Raw genomic sequence first — 16,284 nt, 5'->3', positions numbered from 1 at the left:
GAACATAACCAGAACAGCAGTTTATATTTAACAGAACTAAATGGTCACATTTTCAAGTAAAATATGCCTTGGCATTTGAACAGCTGTTATATCTAAATCAGATTTGAATACTGTTGTTTAACCTTCCCAGCTGTAGCGGGGGTGGTTTGTTAGTCTAATTCAGTATAAAATATGCATAGTATACTTAAATTTGAAACTTTAAACACATATTTGTATTAAACTGATAAATTTTAGTCATATAAGCCTATTTTAGGTAAACTCTTTATCTCTCTGAGTTATTTATTGTTCTCAACTATATTGTATGTTTGAGCAGATTTTAAATAATTAAAATGTCCTAAACTCTTTCCATTTAATTCATATCTTTTTTTTTTTACTTTCATATTAGGAATGAATAAAAAATATATGTTTTCTATTTATATATTTGTAATTGCATTGGTATATTCCTAGGAAAATTTAAATTATTTTTTTCCCTATTTTTCTTCCTTGCTGATTCTCTGCCCCAAAAGAATCTTCTTTACAAACACAGTCATGGAAATGGAATGAGGACAAGGTGGTTGCTGTAGGAAGACAAAATAAAAGACCAGTATCTCTCAATCTGACAAGACTTAAGCCAAAAGGGATTAATATCAAAATACATAAAGTCATGTAGCGTGGGAATATAGGGAATAAAAATTTGTGCATCAAAGCCTATTACACCAGAGAATATTGCTTGACATTTGAAAGAGATAATTTTAGAAAAAATAAACACAGATGCTTATTGGTATATACCACTTATATTTGCACACACACGTATACAGATAAATGTAGAAATATAGATGCATCTGTGTGTGTGTGTGTGTGTGTTCATGTACTATATACACACATGTATTTCTTAACTTTGTCTTCTGGAGAGCTTAGAAACAATAACAACCTAAGGAACACTCCAAGTACCCAGATATCGGTTTCTGAGTATCATCTCCTACTAATAAACAGGAAATTTAAAAAGGGGGGGGAGGGGAGCCTCTTGGCAAAATAGCCAGTTCTAGGGCTGATACACAGAAAGTGTAATGTGAGAGTAGAATTTGTGCCCAGAAGTAGGGAGGTACTCAAAGAATGATGGGGACATGAGAAAAGGCACAGGAGCCGCTTTGAAGAAGACCCAACTAGCCAAACCTTAGAAATTTGAGCTTCAAAATAAATGGTGGAAAATAACCCATTGAGTAAAATGGAAATCCAGGTATCTATACTGAGATAGATAGATAGATAGATAGATAGATAGATAGATAGATAGATAGATAGATACTTCTTTCTTACAGAATGCCAGCTAATAGACATTGAAGGAGTGGTGAAATAGAAAATTACCATTAATAATCATAGCTATGTTCAGTTTAGACGGGAGTTGTCAATTGGAGGCTAAGATAGGCTGGTGGGTTTGATCAGGTTTGATGAGGAAGAGGATATTGACAATCTCAGAATATTTCTTTCACAAACTACTAATCAGTTAAAAAGTACAGAATGGTGACTTTACAGTGAGAAAACCTAACGAACAGTACAACCAAGTGATCAAGGTTTACATCGCAAGTGAGTTGACGTCATGTGTGGTACATCACCTTGATGTGAGGCGCTAGAAGAGCAGTGTGTCTTATCAGTGGTTTCCTGCCCCAAAAGCATTGATCAAGAAGAAATATCAGGTAGATCTAGGTTTATGATGAGCCTACAGAATGAAAGTCCTGTATTCTTGAAAAACTGTCGAGCACCTGAAAGGCAGGGAGAAGCTGAGAATACTGAGAAAGACTGAGTGTCCTCATATCTCCAGGACAGTTTATAAAGTGTGAATGTGGTCTGCAGATTGACAGTAGTGTTGTATCAATGTTGGTTTCCTGACTTGAAGGATTATATTGTGATTATGTAAGATAAAGTCCTTGTTTTGGATAATAGTCGCCAGAGTAATTGGGAATGACAGGAATCATATATGCTGCTTATTCTTAAATGGTTCTGAAAAAGGCTGCTTATGTATACATGTATATTTATATACATGTTTAAAGAAGTATATCTAGATTTCAATAAAAAGATAGAGCACATGGTGAAATGTTAAAAGTTGGGGAGTCTAGGTGAGAGGGATATGGAAATTCTTTGTTCTGGTGTTGCATACTTTTCTATGTTTGAAAATATTTCAAAATAAATTATTACAAAATGTTTATTTAGATGGTAATATAGTAAATACCTTGTAATGAAAAATGAGTATTTCTGCAAAAAAATATATGAGTAGTTACACAAAGTTAGCTTAATAAAAACTGTAAATGGCTTTATGTCTGTTCAGGCTAGATTGTGCCACTAAATGAGTTAAGTTTTTCAGAGGTTTCTAAATTTGTGAATTGAGAATAAAGGTTGTAGATTTTTGTAAGGTATCTGAAGCCCAGATAAATAAGTTTTCCAATCTCACACAGAAAGTAACAAAACAAAGTCCAAAACCAAAGTCTCCTGATTGCAAATCCAGTAGCCCTTGGATGACAGTCTGGATGACAAATTACTGAGGCAAAACAGAGACATTTGTGTTCAAATTTTGACCTTTGGGAGTTCATTTTGGAAAGTGTCAGATTTACAAAATGGCCCTAGGAGCTACATCATTAGTTTTACCAAAAGGGCATGTTCTGCTTTGCAATTTTCAAATGCATCCTAAAGAAATACAGAAAACCTTTTTCTTTCTCCTCACCTATTTCTTACATGATAGTATAAATGTAGGAGTCAGTGGATTTCTTCCTTTCATCTGCATCCCAACCCAGTAACATTTCCTTCTTCCTTACAGAATTATAGCAAACGTGTGAACTTCAATCACTACTTTTTCCAATGTGATTTACCAATCATTTGAATATCCGTAGTGCCTAATGTGTTTTTAAAAATTCAAACAGCCGTTGACTTGAACTGCTGTATAAGAAAGTGTTCTTTCCTGTGTCCTGTATATGCCCATATCATTTTAGGTATAGTTAGGAGTTTTGTATTCAAACATTTCCTTTTCTTCTTTTTTAATGTCCTGAAGTGCAAAAAGAAAATATTATTGAAAATATTATTTTCAGTTATGTAGCCAATGTAGGTAAGTCCATTTTGAGGGCTGAATATTATTCTTTACACTGTCACCATTGCTTAAGTAGGTTTCCAGTGAGCTTCTTATATATCCCATATCTCCTAATATTCTTATTCTTTAAATACTTTTAAATGATTCTCTGGAAATGACCAAGTGTTACAGTTTTGCTACTTAAACACTACATATTTGAAATAAGATTGTTTATGAGTAAAGATATGCCATTGCCTTAATTAACTTCTCATGTCGTTTGATTTATCTTGGGGCAGAGATATTCGATGTCCTATTTTAAATAATGTCAAAACTATTTTAAATAAATGTCAAAAACTATGGCCTGGACATAATTTTTAAATAGCTATTTCTCCTGGGTTCCAAAACTGCTTCTTTCCACTCTTATTCCTATATCTTGATGGCCGAGCCAGTTATTTCCTGTGTCTTCAGCTTACTACCTTAAGAGCTTTATGGATTTAAGGGTTTTGCAGATTGTAAATATGCACATTTTCAATATATTATTCTAAATCGAGCCTCGATAATTCTTATTTTATCTAATGAAATGGGAGATGTATTTTCAATACTGAGCAGTAAAGACGGCATTTTTTCTTTTCAAAAGAAGATGAACCAAAACATTTTCTAAGTAGCATGTCAGTGGCCTTTACTCTGTAACATACGTATCTTTAGTTTTTATGAATCATGGCCAAAATCAGCATCAAGTGTTAGCCACAGTTAGCAACAGATAATATATTGATGAATTATATTTCTGTCTGTCCTTCTAAATCTACTTCATTTAGTAAATAAAATTATAATTGCATTTCCAGAAGTGAACGTTTTAGTCTCCTGTAATTCCATAGCAGGTACCTGGGATTATAAAAGGGCTTTAAGCACTAACATTCTGAGATTTTAATTAGATAGTTGGGTTTGAATTAAAATATATTCTGGGGCTTCCTAGGTGGCGCAGTGGTTAAGAATCTGCCTGCCAATGCAGGGGACACGGGTTTGATCCCTGCTCCAGGAAGATCCCACATACCACAGAGCAACTAAGCCCATGCGCCACAACTATTGAGCCTGCGCTTTAGAGCCCATGAGCCACAACTACTTAGCCCACGTGCTGCAACTACTGGAGCCCACGCACCTAGAGCCCGAGCTCCGCAACAAGAGAAGCCACGGCAAGGAGGAGCCCGCGCACCACAATGAAGAGTAGCCCCCGCTCACCGCAGCTAAAGAAAGCCCATGAACAGTAAAAAATACCCAACACAGCCAATAAAATTAATTAATTAATTTTAAAAATATATATATTCTGAAGAGAAGAGAAAAGGGAGTTATTGGTCACTGGGGACAGAGTTTCAGTTTGGGATGACGAAAATGTTCTGGAGATGGATAGTAGTGATGGTTGTACAATGATGTGAATGTACTTAATGACACTGAAATGTATGCTTAAAATGGATAAAACGTAAATTTTATGTATATTTTACACATACATACAGTGTATTTAAAATCCGATTCATGGGTTTTCCTCTGTAATTTCTCCTCTCCACAGACATTAGTTGTCATTTACTATTTAACCATAATATATACTATTCATTCATTTAATGTATATTATATACTTATATTATGTTAGGTATACATTCTGTGTGTAAAAAATTCCTGAAAGTTATTTTTTTAATTGACTCCAGCTTTTTTAAAGCTATGTGACCTTATATAAGGTATTCAATCCCTCAAAACTCTAATTTCCTTATGTATGAAATAATGATAATAATACCTATTCAAAAGGTTGTTACAAGGAGTAGTAAAAAATTTTATTGCGAAAATGAATATTATTCATGTAAAGCAGTTAGCACACAATGAAATGCATAGAAAGCACTCAAGAAATTATAGCTGCTGGCACTTTTTATTAGACATTGCAGATGAATTAACGCACCAAAGTTGCTTTCAATTCTTGTCTTTTGGGGGCTGCATATATGGGTTACATCTTATAGTCACAGCCTGCAGTCTCTGTTTATTTTGCTTACTTGACTGCTAAACATGACGCATACAGAGGATCCTGTGAACCCTGTGTTTGAACTCTTAGAACCCCTTCAGCCTCCTAGGCTTTGCACCAGTGGCTCAGTCAATAGGCTTGCTAAGCAAGGGGAACAGAGAAAAGAAGACAGGCATGCAACGTGCTGGTATTTATGTGGAACAACCCTTATGGCCCAGCTGTCCCCACAGAGCCCACAACAGTTCTAACACCTTTCAGACGTAGAGAGCCTCTGTATTTTTTTTTTTTTATCTTTAAAAATTATGCAAAATGTTTATTGTATCTATATAGTTTCATGCTTGTTTTTTTTTTTTTTTTTTTTTTTATTATTATTTTATTTTATTTTTTTTGGGGGTACACCAGGTTCAATCAACTGTTTTTATACACATATCCCCATATTCCCTCCCTTCCTTGACGCCCCCCCCTCGATTCCCCCCCACCCTCCCTGCCCCAGTCCTCTAAGGCATCTTCCATCCTCGAGTTGGACTCCCTTTGTTATACAATAACTTCCCGTGGGACTGCTTGATTTAAGCAACTAACCATTGATCAAAAAGGTTAACCAGTGTTCTTCAAAGTATAAATATACTATTTTCTCATAATTTATATACTTTACCCTGCTTCATTTACAAGAGGATTTGGGGCAGTTACCTAATTGCTATTATCATCATTTTATTTAAATGCAAAATAACTAGACAACAAGGGACCTCAAAAGTTTGTCTCTTCAATCTCTTCTCTCCAGGCACCTTGCACCTTGGCTGTGGTTTTCCAGCTGTCCTAGCACACACATGTGGTTTCTCCGGTAGCAATCCATGCCAGTATTTCACATCACATTTTTTAAGAAAATCAAAGTATTTTCTGATTTTAAAAAGATTTACCACAATTGTTTTTTTCTTTTAGTTAATATGCCCTCTCCTAAAATAATTCTCAAATTGCTTGAAACTGAAGGCCAAGAACATGGAGGGAACTGGAAATAGTATGAAACAGCTAAATATGTCAGCTTTCATGTATTTATCCAAAAACTTAAAATTCAAAACTGTTATATGCCCTCATACATGAAGCACTCTAACTTAAACTAGAGCACACTTCTGAAATCTGATAGGAACGATGTTGTAAAGCTTAATTATATTTTTATGGCCCATGCCATCTGTGCATTTGTTCTGCTTACAATAGTAATAGAGTATTCAAAAAAACAATACATTTAGTTTGCAATGCAATCATCTTATCGCAAATGCATCAAGGCAAATTATCTCTTATCATTTCAGATCCAGTTCTTGCATTGTGGATTTTTGTATCTGTTTGAAATTAGAAAAACTTAGCTACTAAAAACCATATGTGGTTGATTCAAACAGAAGACACAAAATTCATTTTTATTTCTTGAAACAAATTCTAATGTAAATGAAAGAAAACACTAACTTTTAATATACAATATTATATGACTTGATTACTTTCTAATGTCTAAAAATTAAGACTTTTGAAGTCACCTTATAAATGTTCCTATATTTAATTGTTTTATTGTTAGGAGCTTTAAATTGAGACAAATATAGCTTTAAAAACTATTTCTGCACAAACTTGAAAGATGCAGGTGTAGGATCTTTTTATTTGACATTTTAATAATTTCTCCAAAAAATATTGCACAAATTAAAATTTCTGGGCAAATATAGCCTAGCTATTATTACCCCTTAATAAGTGATAATGATGGTTATGTCTTATTTTTAAACTTTATTCTTTGGATGGAAAAAAATAGGCCACCGTTATCAAAATGTCTATTAATTTCTCAAGGCAAGAAATATGTACTAAATTAATTTTTGTGTTATTTAAACATCACAAATTTTCAGAATGATGTATTTTATGTATAATACCACATGATAACTTCATATATGTAATATAGCTCATATATTGTGCATATATGAACTAAATCTTACAATTCATATCACTTGGAATACTGTATAATACCCTTGATATTCAACTGAAGAGATCAACTAGTCAAAGGCTTCATTTTTCCAGGTATAATCTATTGACACTTCACTTTTATATACCACAAATATTGAATCATCTTTGTGTGTCATAAGTGTGAAAAATTTAATGCACTCACGTATCAATTCTTCCTTCTATCTGTTCTATAACAAAGTATTATTTTATAATGTCTTCTATGATTCACATATATTCATATAATTTTGTGATAGGATTGATTCTGCTTTAATATTGATGCTTTCTCTTTTCTTTATATTATACAAGTAACGTGACTAATTCTGTATTAGTTTTCTATCACTGCTATACCAAATTAGCACAAATCTAATGGTTTAAAATAACCCAAATGTATTATGTTATAGTTCTAGAGATCTGTGTAAAATCAGTCTCACTGGACTAAAGTGAAGGTAACAGCAAGGCTAGTTCCTTCTGAAGGCTCTAGCGGAGAATCCATTTCTTGCCTTTTCCAGTTCTAGAGGCTGCCAGCATTTCTTGGTTTATGGCCACATCACTCAAGCCTCTGCTTCCTTCATCACATAATCTTCTCTCTGACTTTGTTTGACCCTCCTTCCTTCCTCTTATAAGGATTCTTATGATTGTACTGAGCCCAGGACAATCTCCCTATCTCAGGATCCTTTTTTCTAACAATTGTGAATGGGATTCTTTTTTTGTTTCATTGCATTTTTGTGTTGATGCTTCAATGTTGATCTTGTATTCAGTTACTTTTTTGATATTTTTCTGACATTTATACATGTGTTTCTTTTTATTGTCCAATTGCATTTTCCAGGACTTGCACTATAAACATATTGGTGAAATTGGACATCAGTCTTTGTTCCTAATTTTAATGTGCTTTATTGTATTGTCTTACCATTAAAAAAAAGAAATTTGTTTTAGATATTTGGGAGGTATATTTTCAGTTAAAAGATGCTTCCTTCTATTTTCCAGCTTAAGACTTTTTGAGTATTTCTTCTGCTACTAATTTTTCTCATCTTTTAGGACAATAAATTACCATTTTTATATGCAAATTGTTTCCTCCCTACCATTCTCTTTCTTCTCTTCTGTAATGCCTGTTACACAAATGTCGAATTTTCGGGCTCAAATGTCCATGTCTTTTAACTTTTCTCTATTCGATTTTTTTCTTTTTTTCCCTTTTGATTTACATCCAAGAAGAATCCCTTTACTCTCTATCTTCTAGCTTACTAATTTCTTCATCAGTTGTGTTCATTTTGTTAGTCAATTGAACTTTTTTGGTTTTGACAGTCACATTCTAATTTTCCATGTCTTCTAATTGGTTCTTTTCCTAACAGCCTATCTTATAACCATTTGAGGGTATTCATTAGGTGTAAGTTCTGTTTGTAGAGTATCCTTGGGTGCTTATGTGTTTAAATGTTGAGTGATTCTTGATTTAGGTTTTTGTCTTTGTATTTGAAGTGAATGTGGATCATGTGTGGATCTATTTCTTTTTACTTCCTCTGGGCTCATAGGGAATGACAGGATGTGTTCCCAGGTGGAGAATGCTAGCTGTTGTCTTCTGGGAGTGGGTTTCTTTGTGCCTTTGAGAATTCAGTAGCCTTCTGGGGTCATTGTCTTAATTCTTGAATTTTATTTTTAGAGAATTTCTAAAAAACTAAATAAAAAGAAGTTGTATCAGTAATGTAGACTAGTGAACCGGTAACTCCACATTTTACTCCTTTATTCTCTTTGTTTTTATTAATCTACTTGTTTTCTGATTTCTCATTTATTCATCTTAAGAGTATCTTGACTATTTTCTTTTCTGTTCCTTATGCTTAGCGTTATTCTCTGGGCAGTTTCTTTCTTTGTTCCTGATACACAACAAAGCCATTAAAGAGTTCTGTCTTACCTCAGATGTTTTTCATATAAGCCCATGACATGTAACTCTGATATTTAAATTTAGATAATTTAGATTTTAAAATTTTAGCAGCATGCAATTCAGGGCATAATTTTAAAAGCCAGTTCTGAATTACCTACAAGTGTATTATCCACATTTCAGATTATCAGCATCAAAGATTTCAACTTTTTATTGACAATGTCACATCTTTACCTTAACTTAGGACGTTTTCTTTTATATATTACATAAGGTATCTAAAATAGTCAAACTCATAGAAGCAGAGAATGCAATGGTGGTCGTTGGGGATGGGGGAGAGGGGGAAATGAGGAATTGTTGCTCAATGGGTATAAAATTTCTGTTATGCAAGATGAATAAGTTCTAGAGATTTGCTGTACAGCATAATACTTGTAGTTGACAGTATTGTATCGTACACTTTAAAATGCGCTAAGAGGATAGATCTCATGTTAAATGTTCTTACCACCACCACCACCCCAAAAAAATCACTACAGAATAATACAAGGAAATTTTTGGACATGATGTATATGTTTAGTTCTTTGATTGTGGTGATGGTGTTAAGGTGTATGCATATGTCCAAACTCATCAAGGTGTGTCCCTTAAATGTATACAGTTTCTTGTATATCAATTATACCTCAATAAAGCTAAATAAATATGTAAATAAAATACTTACTTACTATAATCTGGCCAGCTCTAGAAGAGAAAAAGTTATATTAGTGCCAGTAAGATGAGAGCCAACAAATGTATAAACCAGTGTTTTTTTTAATTAAATTTAATTTTTTAAATTGAAGTATAGTTGATTTACAATGTTGTGTTAGTTTCAAGTGTACAGCAAAACTGGTGCTTTTTTTTTTTTAATAAATTTATTTATTTATTTATTTATTTATTGTCTGTATTGGGTTTTCATTACTGTTGCACACAGGCTTTCTCTAGTTGCGGCGAGCGAGGGCCACTCTTCATTGCGGTGCACAGACTCCTCATTGCAGTAGCCTCCCCTGTTGTGGAGCACAGTCTCTTGGCACATGGGCCTCAGTAGTTGCAGCACACGGGCTCAACGGTTGTGGCTCACAGGCTCCAGAGCTCAGCCTCAGCAGCTGTGGCGCTCAGGCCGAGTTGCTCCACAGCATGTGGGATCCTCCCGAGCAGGGATCGAACCCATGTTCCCTGCATTGGCAGGCGGATTCTTAACCACCGCACCACCTAGGAAGTCCCAAAACTGGTGCTTTTTTAAGCTCTGATTTCAACTAGCACGTGACTATTCATGCCCTAAGACAGGGTGCTGGTTTTTCCCAGCAGTGGGAAAGAAGATTTAAGCAATAAAGTTACAGAAGCCAGCTAACGTCTAACTTCTTCCTAAGAAAATCACAATGAAAATGCTAAAGCACATGAATCAGTTATACTTTTTTCTTTAAACTACTCTTTTGGATTATTCATGCCTAAGGTCTTCAGCATTAGTGTAACTAATTGAGTAAGAATGCAAGGAAAGTTGTTATTGGTATTCCCAATTTTGTTTGAAATTAAAATGTGACTTATTTCCCCATTTTCCTTTTGCCTATGAAATTAAAATATAGACTTTTCTTTGGCAGCACATCCTTTTGGTCTTTAAAACATTTGAAACCTAATTCCAACTCTATGAAAGGGGGTTCTTGATTAATTGACTTTATTAGATTTCCTACTATTTAATAATTCTATGATCTACACATCCTGTCGTTGAATATTTTCAGTATTTGATTCAAAAATCATTTGAGTGAGAGAATATAAGCTCAGAATGGGCAATTGCTGGTGTGGGGTTCACCCAAAACCTAGTATCCTGAGTTGGAAAACATCATGCATACAACAACTTGATGCCAGTTGGGAATAAAATTATGTGAAGCCACTTTAGAACCAGATTAGAAGTACCTTTATCCAGGATTTTTGATCCAAGGGTCTCTGTCTCCAAGAAAAGTCTTTGGAGGCCAATTAAGCATATAGTGAGAATAGGGAAGCTGTCTCCAGAGAGGTGTGATGCCTACTGAAAGAGCCAAGGAAGTGTTAAGTATTAAGTGCCTGATGTGTGCAAGTGACTGATACTAATACTTGGTAAATATGCTCTCTGTCTCCAAGAGGGAGTTTATCATGACAATTAATATACCGCACTTTGGTGTTTGCGACGTGGATTTTCGTCCCAGCTCTGCCACTTGTCCTACTTTAAGCAAGTATGTTAGTTTAATTCTGAGTCCCTTTTTCCTCATCTGGAGTAAAAGAGTAATAAAAAAAAATACCTTGTTCTAAAGATTAAATGATAAAATACATGTGAATTGTCTAGTACAATAACTGGCACATCTTAAATATTCAGTTTATGTTACCTACAACAATAAGTATCATTGCTATTGTAATCTAGTTTGGGGAAGCAAGATTTACACCCAGGCTAAGTCAAATGCCAATTCAAGATAATAATAGATTAAATTATTTGTTATTACTATATACCAAGAATGCTATAGGAAATAAGCATAATCTGATCACACTGTATAAATAATTTACATTGTGCACTTTCTCTCAGCAAGCTGTTTGTTGCCTTCCTTATCACAATCTTTACTCTTTGTTACTAAAGTTTTGTTACTTTCTTACCTGTATTCCCCACTACAGTGTAATCTCTTTTAGTGCAAGGGTCATGTTTCTTATTTATCCCTTTCATCCCCAGCACCCTGATACAAAGTAGGTACTCAATATATATTTGTTGAATATATGAATTAGAGAGGGGAAATTATTGTTGATTGACCAGAACTAGCAGAGCAGCATTGTGGAGAAGATGATGTTTGAAGTGGATCTTGAAAAACAGGCAGGATTTAGATGGCCAGAAACAGACAAAAATGCATTTCGGGTTGGGGTTGAGAGAAAAATGATGTTATTAGGCATGAAATAACTAAAACACATTGAGTAGACGTAGTGATTAAGGATGGAGGCATTTAATTTTAAGAAAAAAGGTCATTAAAGTAAACTTTTCACACCTCTTCATTTTACAAATAAGTAAGACCCAGATAGTGATAGAATCAGGATTAGAATTCATGTCTATTCTATACCATGTAACTAACGGAGCTTACAATATAACAAGGATGATAGAACCCATAACTTTAGGCTGTCGGTGTCAGGAAGGAGGCATTAGATGAGGAGGTAACTATAAGCAAGAAGCTATTTAGAAAGCAATTGTGATAATCCGAACCCAGAGTTATAGGGAAACGAGATAGAACAAGAGGAGACATATTTCATTATGCTCTTTAGGTTGGATATGAATACTTAGTGTTTCAGTAACCATGGTACCAAGAAGAAAACTGGTGGTGGTAAATATAAAACCCTGATATACTCTAACTCTAAGGATATTATATTAAACTCAGAACCATGCTTAAATGTGAAAAGCAAAATGTACTTTATGTGTAGATATTCTTTTCAAAAAAAGAAAACAGGTTTCATAAACGTAGGGATAATCAAAAACTTACCTGGGCTACTTTTGAAAATAAGACATTGTGTGTGCTATGTGGTAAGTGTTAGGTGCCCTTATAACACATCATACACAGAAGAGCCGGAGACAAATAAACCTTTCAAAAGTGGGCTGACGGTTTCTGACAGCAATATAAAGCCATCTCTCAGAGCCAGTAATTCAGCCGGGCCCATCTGAATCATTTCCTCCATAAATTGTCTTTAGTGGGAATGTAAGAAAAAGCACCAGTGAACTAATAATTATCTCCTCTTTGTCATCACGGTGGCCCAGGTTAGGAAAATGCCACCTTAAAATTAATTCCATCTTTTTTTAAAATCTACCTGGAATTATTCCATTCTTCATTTCTTAAAATATAACACATTTGTATGTGTTTTTTTTATACATATAGATCCAGAAAGTAAGTATGATGATAAAGATACGTACATACCTCAGAATTATTCTGGACTCTCTATATAATTTTTTAAATCAAATATTTTGACCAAATTAACAACCTGAGTCATTTATTTCACAGACTAGTAGATACAGGTCTAATTTTTATTATTTTCCTCCACTGTAATAAAAAAATTATATAATGAATTAAATCATAAAGCTGCAAATTAAAAACTGGTTCATACTACAGCTTCATATTAATGATGCAGCTGATGGAAATAAGTATCAATAACCTAAAGATGCCTAGTGCTAGGGACAAAGGTGGCATTTTACATTTTTATTAACACTTGTAATTTTCTCCTGCTTGATTTCTTTTAGGCCAAGCCCAATTTCTTCTAAACCATGGGTCAGTGAGCTCATGCTGATTCTCATATGAGTGATGGGCTAGATGTTGCAAAGGTATCACCAACTATCAATACCTAGGTCTTGCTACCATTATGAACAACCTAGAATAGAACAGTGTGGATTTGAACGCGTCATTTCCTTTAATTTCACTAACTGTGGCAATCCTGGGCACCGTCAGAACTGTGTGTATTTGTGAAGCATTACATTTTTAAATGTTATTAATGTGGTAGTAACAAAAGAGTATAGACCAAGCAAAATATTGTTATATGTATTTGTTTCTTTCCTTATTAAACATCATAGGCAGAAAAAAAGAATACACTATTATTTAAATGGTCTTAATAAGGTAAAGTTTTACATTTAGTAAATGATCTGTTATAACCAAATGTAAGTTTAAGAACAACAGAGTTTCACCAGAATATGATACATATCTGCTTTAGTAGCTTTTCTACATCTGCCTAAATGAAAATGATATTATATTAATAAATCATAAGAGGCTTCTATTACCTTGATAAATAAGTGCATTTAAAATACAAGTTAGAAAAGGATTTGTTTAAATACTTTGAATAAGTCTTTGTCATGCTAGTCTAGTGATGTCTAATACAATTTTCATTTTTAAAAGATTTTAGTTAGAAATTTAATCTTTGAAAATATTAATAACAGCTTACAGCAGGTAAGCTATAAAATAACACTGGATGCTGTCTATTTAGTTTCTGGTTGAAAAAGCACAGCAGTACTTTAGTTCATTACCTTTGAAAAAAACAGTAACAAGATAATACAGCTGCCTCTGATTAAGATGTAAATTCTTTCTAATTAGAATGTAAATTCTTACATTTAAATGAAGACATCAATTGTCAGGATGCCATATGATATCTTATTCCACCTTGCCTGAATGAAGCCCTCACTGCTCATCTATGGCACTAAAATAGTTTTGCAATCCCTTTGTTCTCTGATTCTTGTAATATTCTCTCTTCATGTTCCCTTTTCACATTGCTTTTGTTTGTTTTCCCCCTTGCATCTGATATTGTTGTGCCTTGGGATTTTGCAGAAATTTGGAATGAAAATTGAGTTCAGTCAGTGCCAGTATTTGCTTGTGCCTCAATTACTTCTGCTGAATTTTCCTCAATGCAAATCAGGCAGGTTGCATAAAGTGGTGCATGTATTTGAAATAATTAATTTTCCGTAAAATGATGGATCAAGTCCAATCAACCTTCATGAAATCTAAATAATAGAGTAGAGAATTAGAAATTAATTAACATTTTGTGTTGTTAATACTTTACAGTATAAACTACCAATAGTGAGTTTTACTATTGATTCTAACTTTTTCTTTATTAAATGTTGATGAAAACCTTCTGCCTCAATCATTTCTTGCCAGCAATAATGCTAACAAGGAATGCTGTATCAATAACATTGAAGCAAAGGTTTCAAAGATTACATCAACAATTAACCAGTGAATTAGTTTATTTGTTCTTCTCTTTACTGAGCAATAGTGAAAGTTTTATCCTGAATAATGTGCACTAATTAATTATGATATTAGATGAGGCCATGAGCCTTTGAGCATAGTATCATATTTTTATATCATGTTTCTTCAACCAAAAGAGGTAGAACTTTAAAGGCAAAACCAACTCAACCAACTTTACAGTGCTAGGAAAGGAGAAACCTAGAAATGGAAAGAATGCTTTACAGATGAGAAGCGTGCCTCCCTTGTTATTTTAGACTTTTTATTATACAAAATTTCAAACATACACCAAAGTAGAAACTAATATAATGTACCCCTCTGTGCCCATAAACCATCATCAGTGAGCAAGGAACTAACGGGGAAAGAAAACGTACAAACCTGAAATAATAATGAATAACCTGCAAAAGAGAGAATAAAGTGCCGTAGAAGCTAATGTCTAGGTGGAGAGCGTGAGTGCTGTGGGTGCTTGGAGAAGGAGGTGAGTTCGGGCTGAGTGGGCAGAGAGGAAGAGAAAGAACATTCCAGACAGAGTGGAGATGGCATAAGCAAAGACTTAGAAAGGAACGGAGTCTGTGATAGTATCCAAGAGACCGGCGTGCTGTGATCAGAATTTTCATGTTTGTATGTAAAAGTAGTTAAGTTTGGTAAGATGGAGGGATTTGAGAGCTAGGCAATGTCATTTCCTACTAATTAGCCAAAGAAGTATTTTAGGCTTTGGAATGACAGCATTAAAAATACCTTCTCCTTGTCCAAACAAAAATTCTTCCTGTTGTAATTGAAATTCTTTCCTTATTCTTCTCTCATCATGTTCACAAATAGGAGGGCATTTCTGGGGACTAAAGAATGAATTACAGGGCTTCCCAGGTGGCACAGTGGTTGGGGATCCACCTGCCAAGGCAGGGGACACGGGTTCGGTCCCTGCTCCAGGAAGATCCCATGTGTGGCGGAGCAGCTGGGCCTGCGCGCCACAACTATTGAGCCTGCGCTTTAGAGCCCGTGAGCCACAGCTGTTGAGCCCATGTGCTGCAACTACTGAAGCCCACACACCGGGGGCCCGTGCTCCACAAGAGAAGCCATGGTGGTGGGGAGCCCGCACACCACAACGAAGAGTAACCCCCACTCATGGCAACTAAAGAAAGCCCACGCACAGCAAAAAAGACCCAACACAGCCAATAAAATAACGAAGGGGGGGGTGGGAAGGAAGGAAGGAAGGAAAGGGGAAGGAAGGAAGGAAGGAAGGAAGGAAGGAAGGAAGAGAGAGAGAGAGAGAGAGAGAGAGAGAGAGAGAAAGAAAGAAAGAAAGAAAGAAAGAAAGAAAGAAAGAAAGAAAGAAAGAGAAAGAAAGAAAAAGAAAGAAAGAAAGAAAGAAAGAAAGAAAGAAAGAAAGGAAGAAAGAAAGAAAGAAAGAAAGAAAGAAAGAAAGAAAGAAAGAAAGAAAGAAAGAAAGAAAGGAAGAAAGAAAGAAAGAAAGAAAGAAAAAGAAAGAAAAGAAAAAGAAAGAGAATTTTCTTATCTCTAATGTAGCTAATTAAAAACAAATGTTAGTAATAAATCTGTAATGATCTGACTACATTGCATTTTACTTGACATCTCTACCCAGTATAATCAAGAGAAATATCACTGTTGTTATTCATACAGTCAGTTGAAAGTTGTTTAAAATCACAACTTATTTGGT

At 34.5% G+C, this 16,284-nt stretch overlaps 1 protein-coding gene across 5 annotated transcripts in view; it reads left to right on the top strand.

The window, feature by feature from the left end:
- The window catches only part of ELP4 (elongator acetyltransferase complex subunit 4), a 230,047-nt gene that overhangs the window by 156,726 nt on the left and 57,037 nt on the right, over window positions 1-16,284 (top strand). Inside the window, exon 10 of one of the 5 annotated variants that reach the window (XM_057750213.1) lies at window positions 507-3,286. The exons of the other annotated variants lie outside the window; for them this stretch is intronic. Coding sequence (XP_057606196.1) covers window positions 507-563 — 57 coding nt within the window. The 3' untranslated portion in view covers window positions 564-3,286. Of the gene's footprint in view, window positions 1-506; window positions 3,287-16,284 lie in introns of those variants that run through there. 5 annotated transcript variants of the gene reach the window in all.

Source organism: Hippopotamus amphibius, chromosome 9 (assembly GCF_030028045.1).
Source record: "Hippopotamus amphibius kiboko isolate mHipAmp2 chromosome 9, mHipAmp2.hap2, whole genome shotgun sequence".
Lineage (NCBI taxonomy): Eukaryota > Metazoa > Chordata > Mammalia > Artiodactyla > Hippopotamidae > Hippopotamus > Hippopotamus amphibius.
This window is presented reverse-complemented; position numbering and strand designations above follow the sequence as displayed.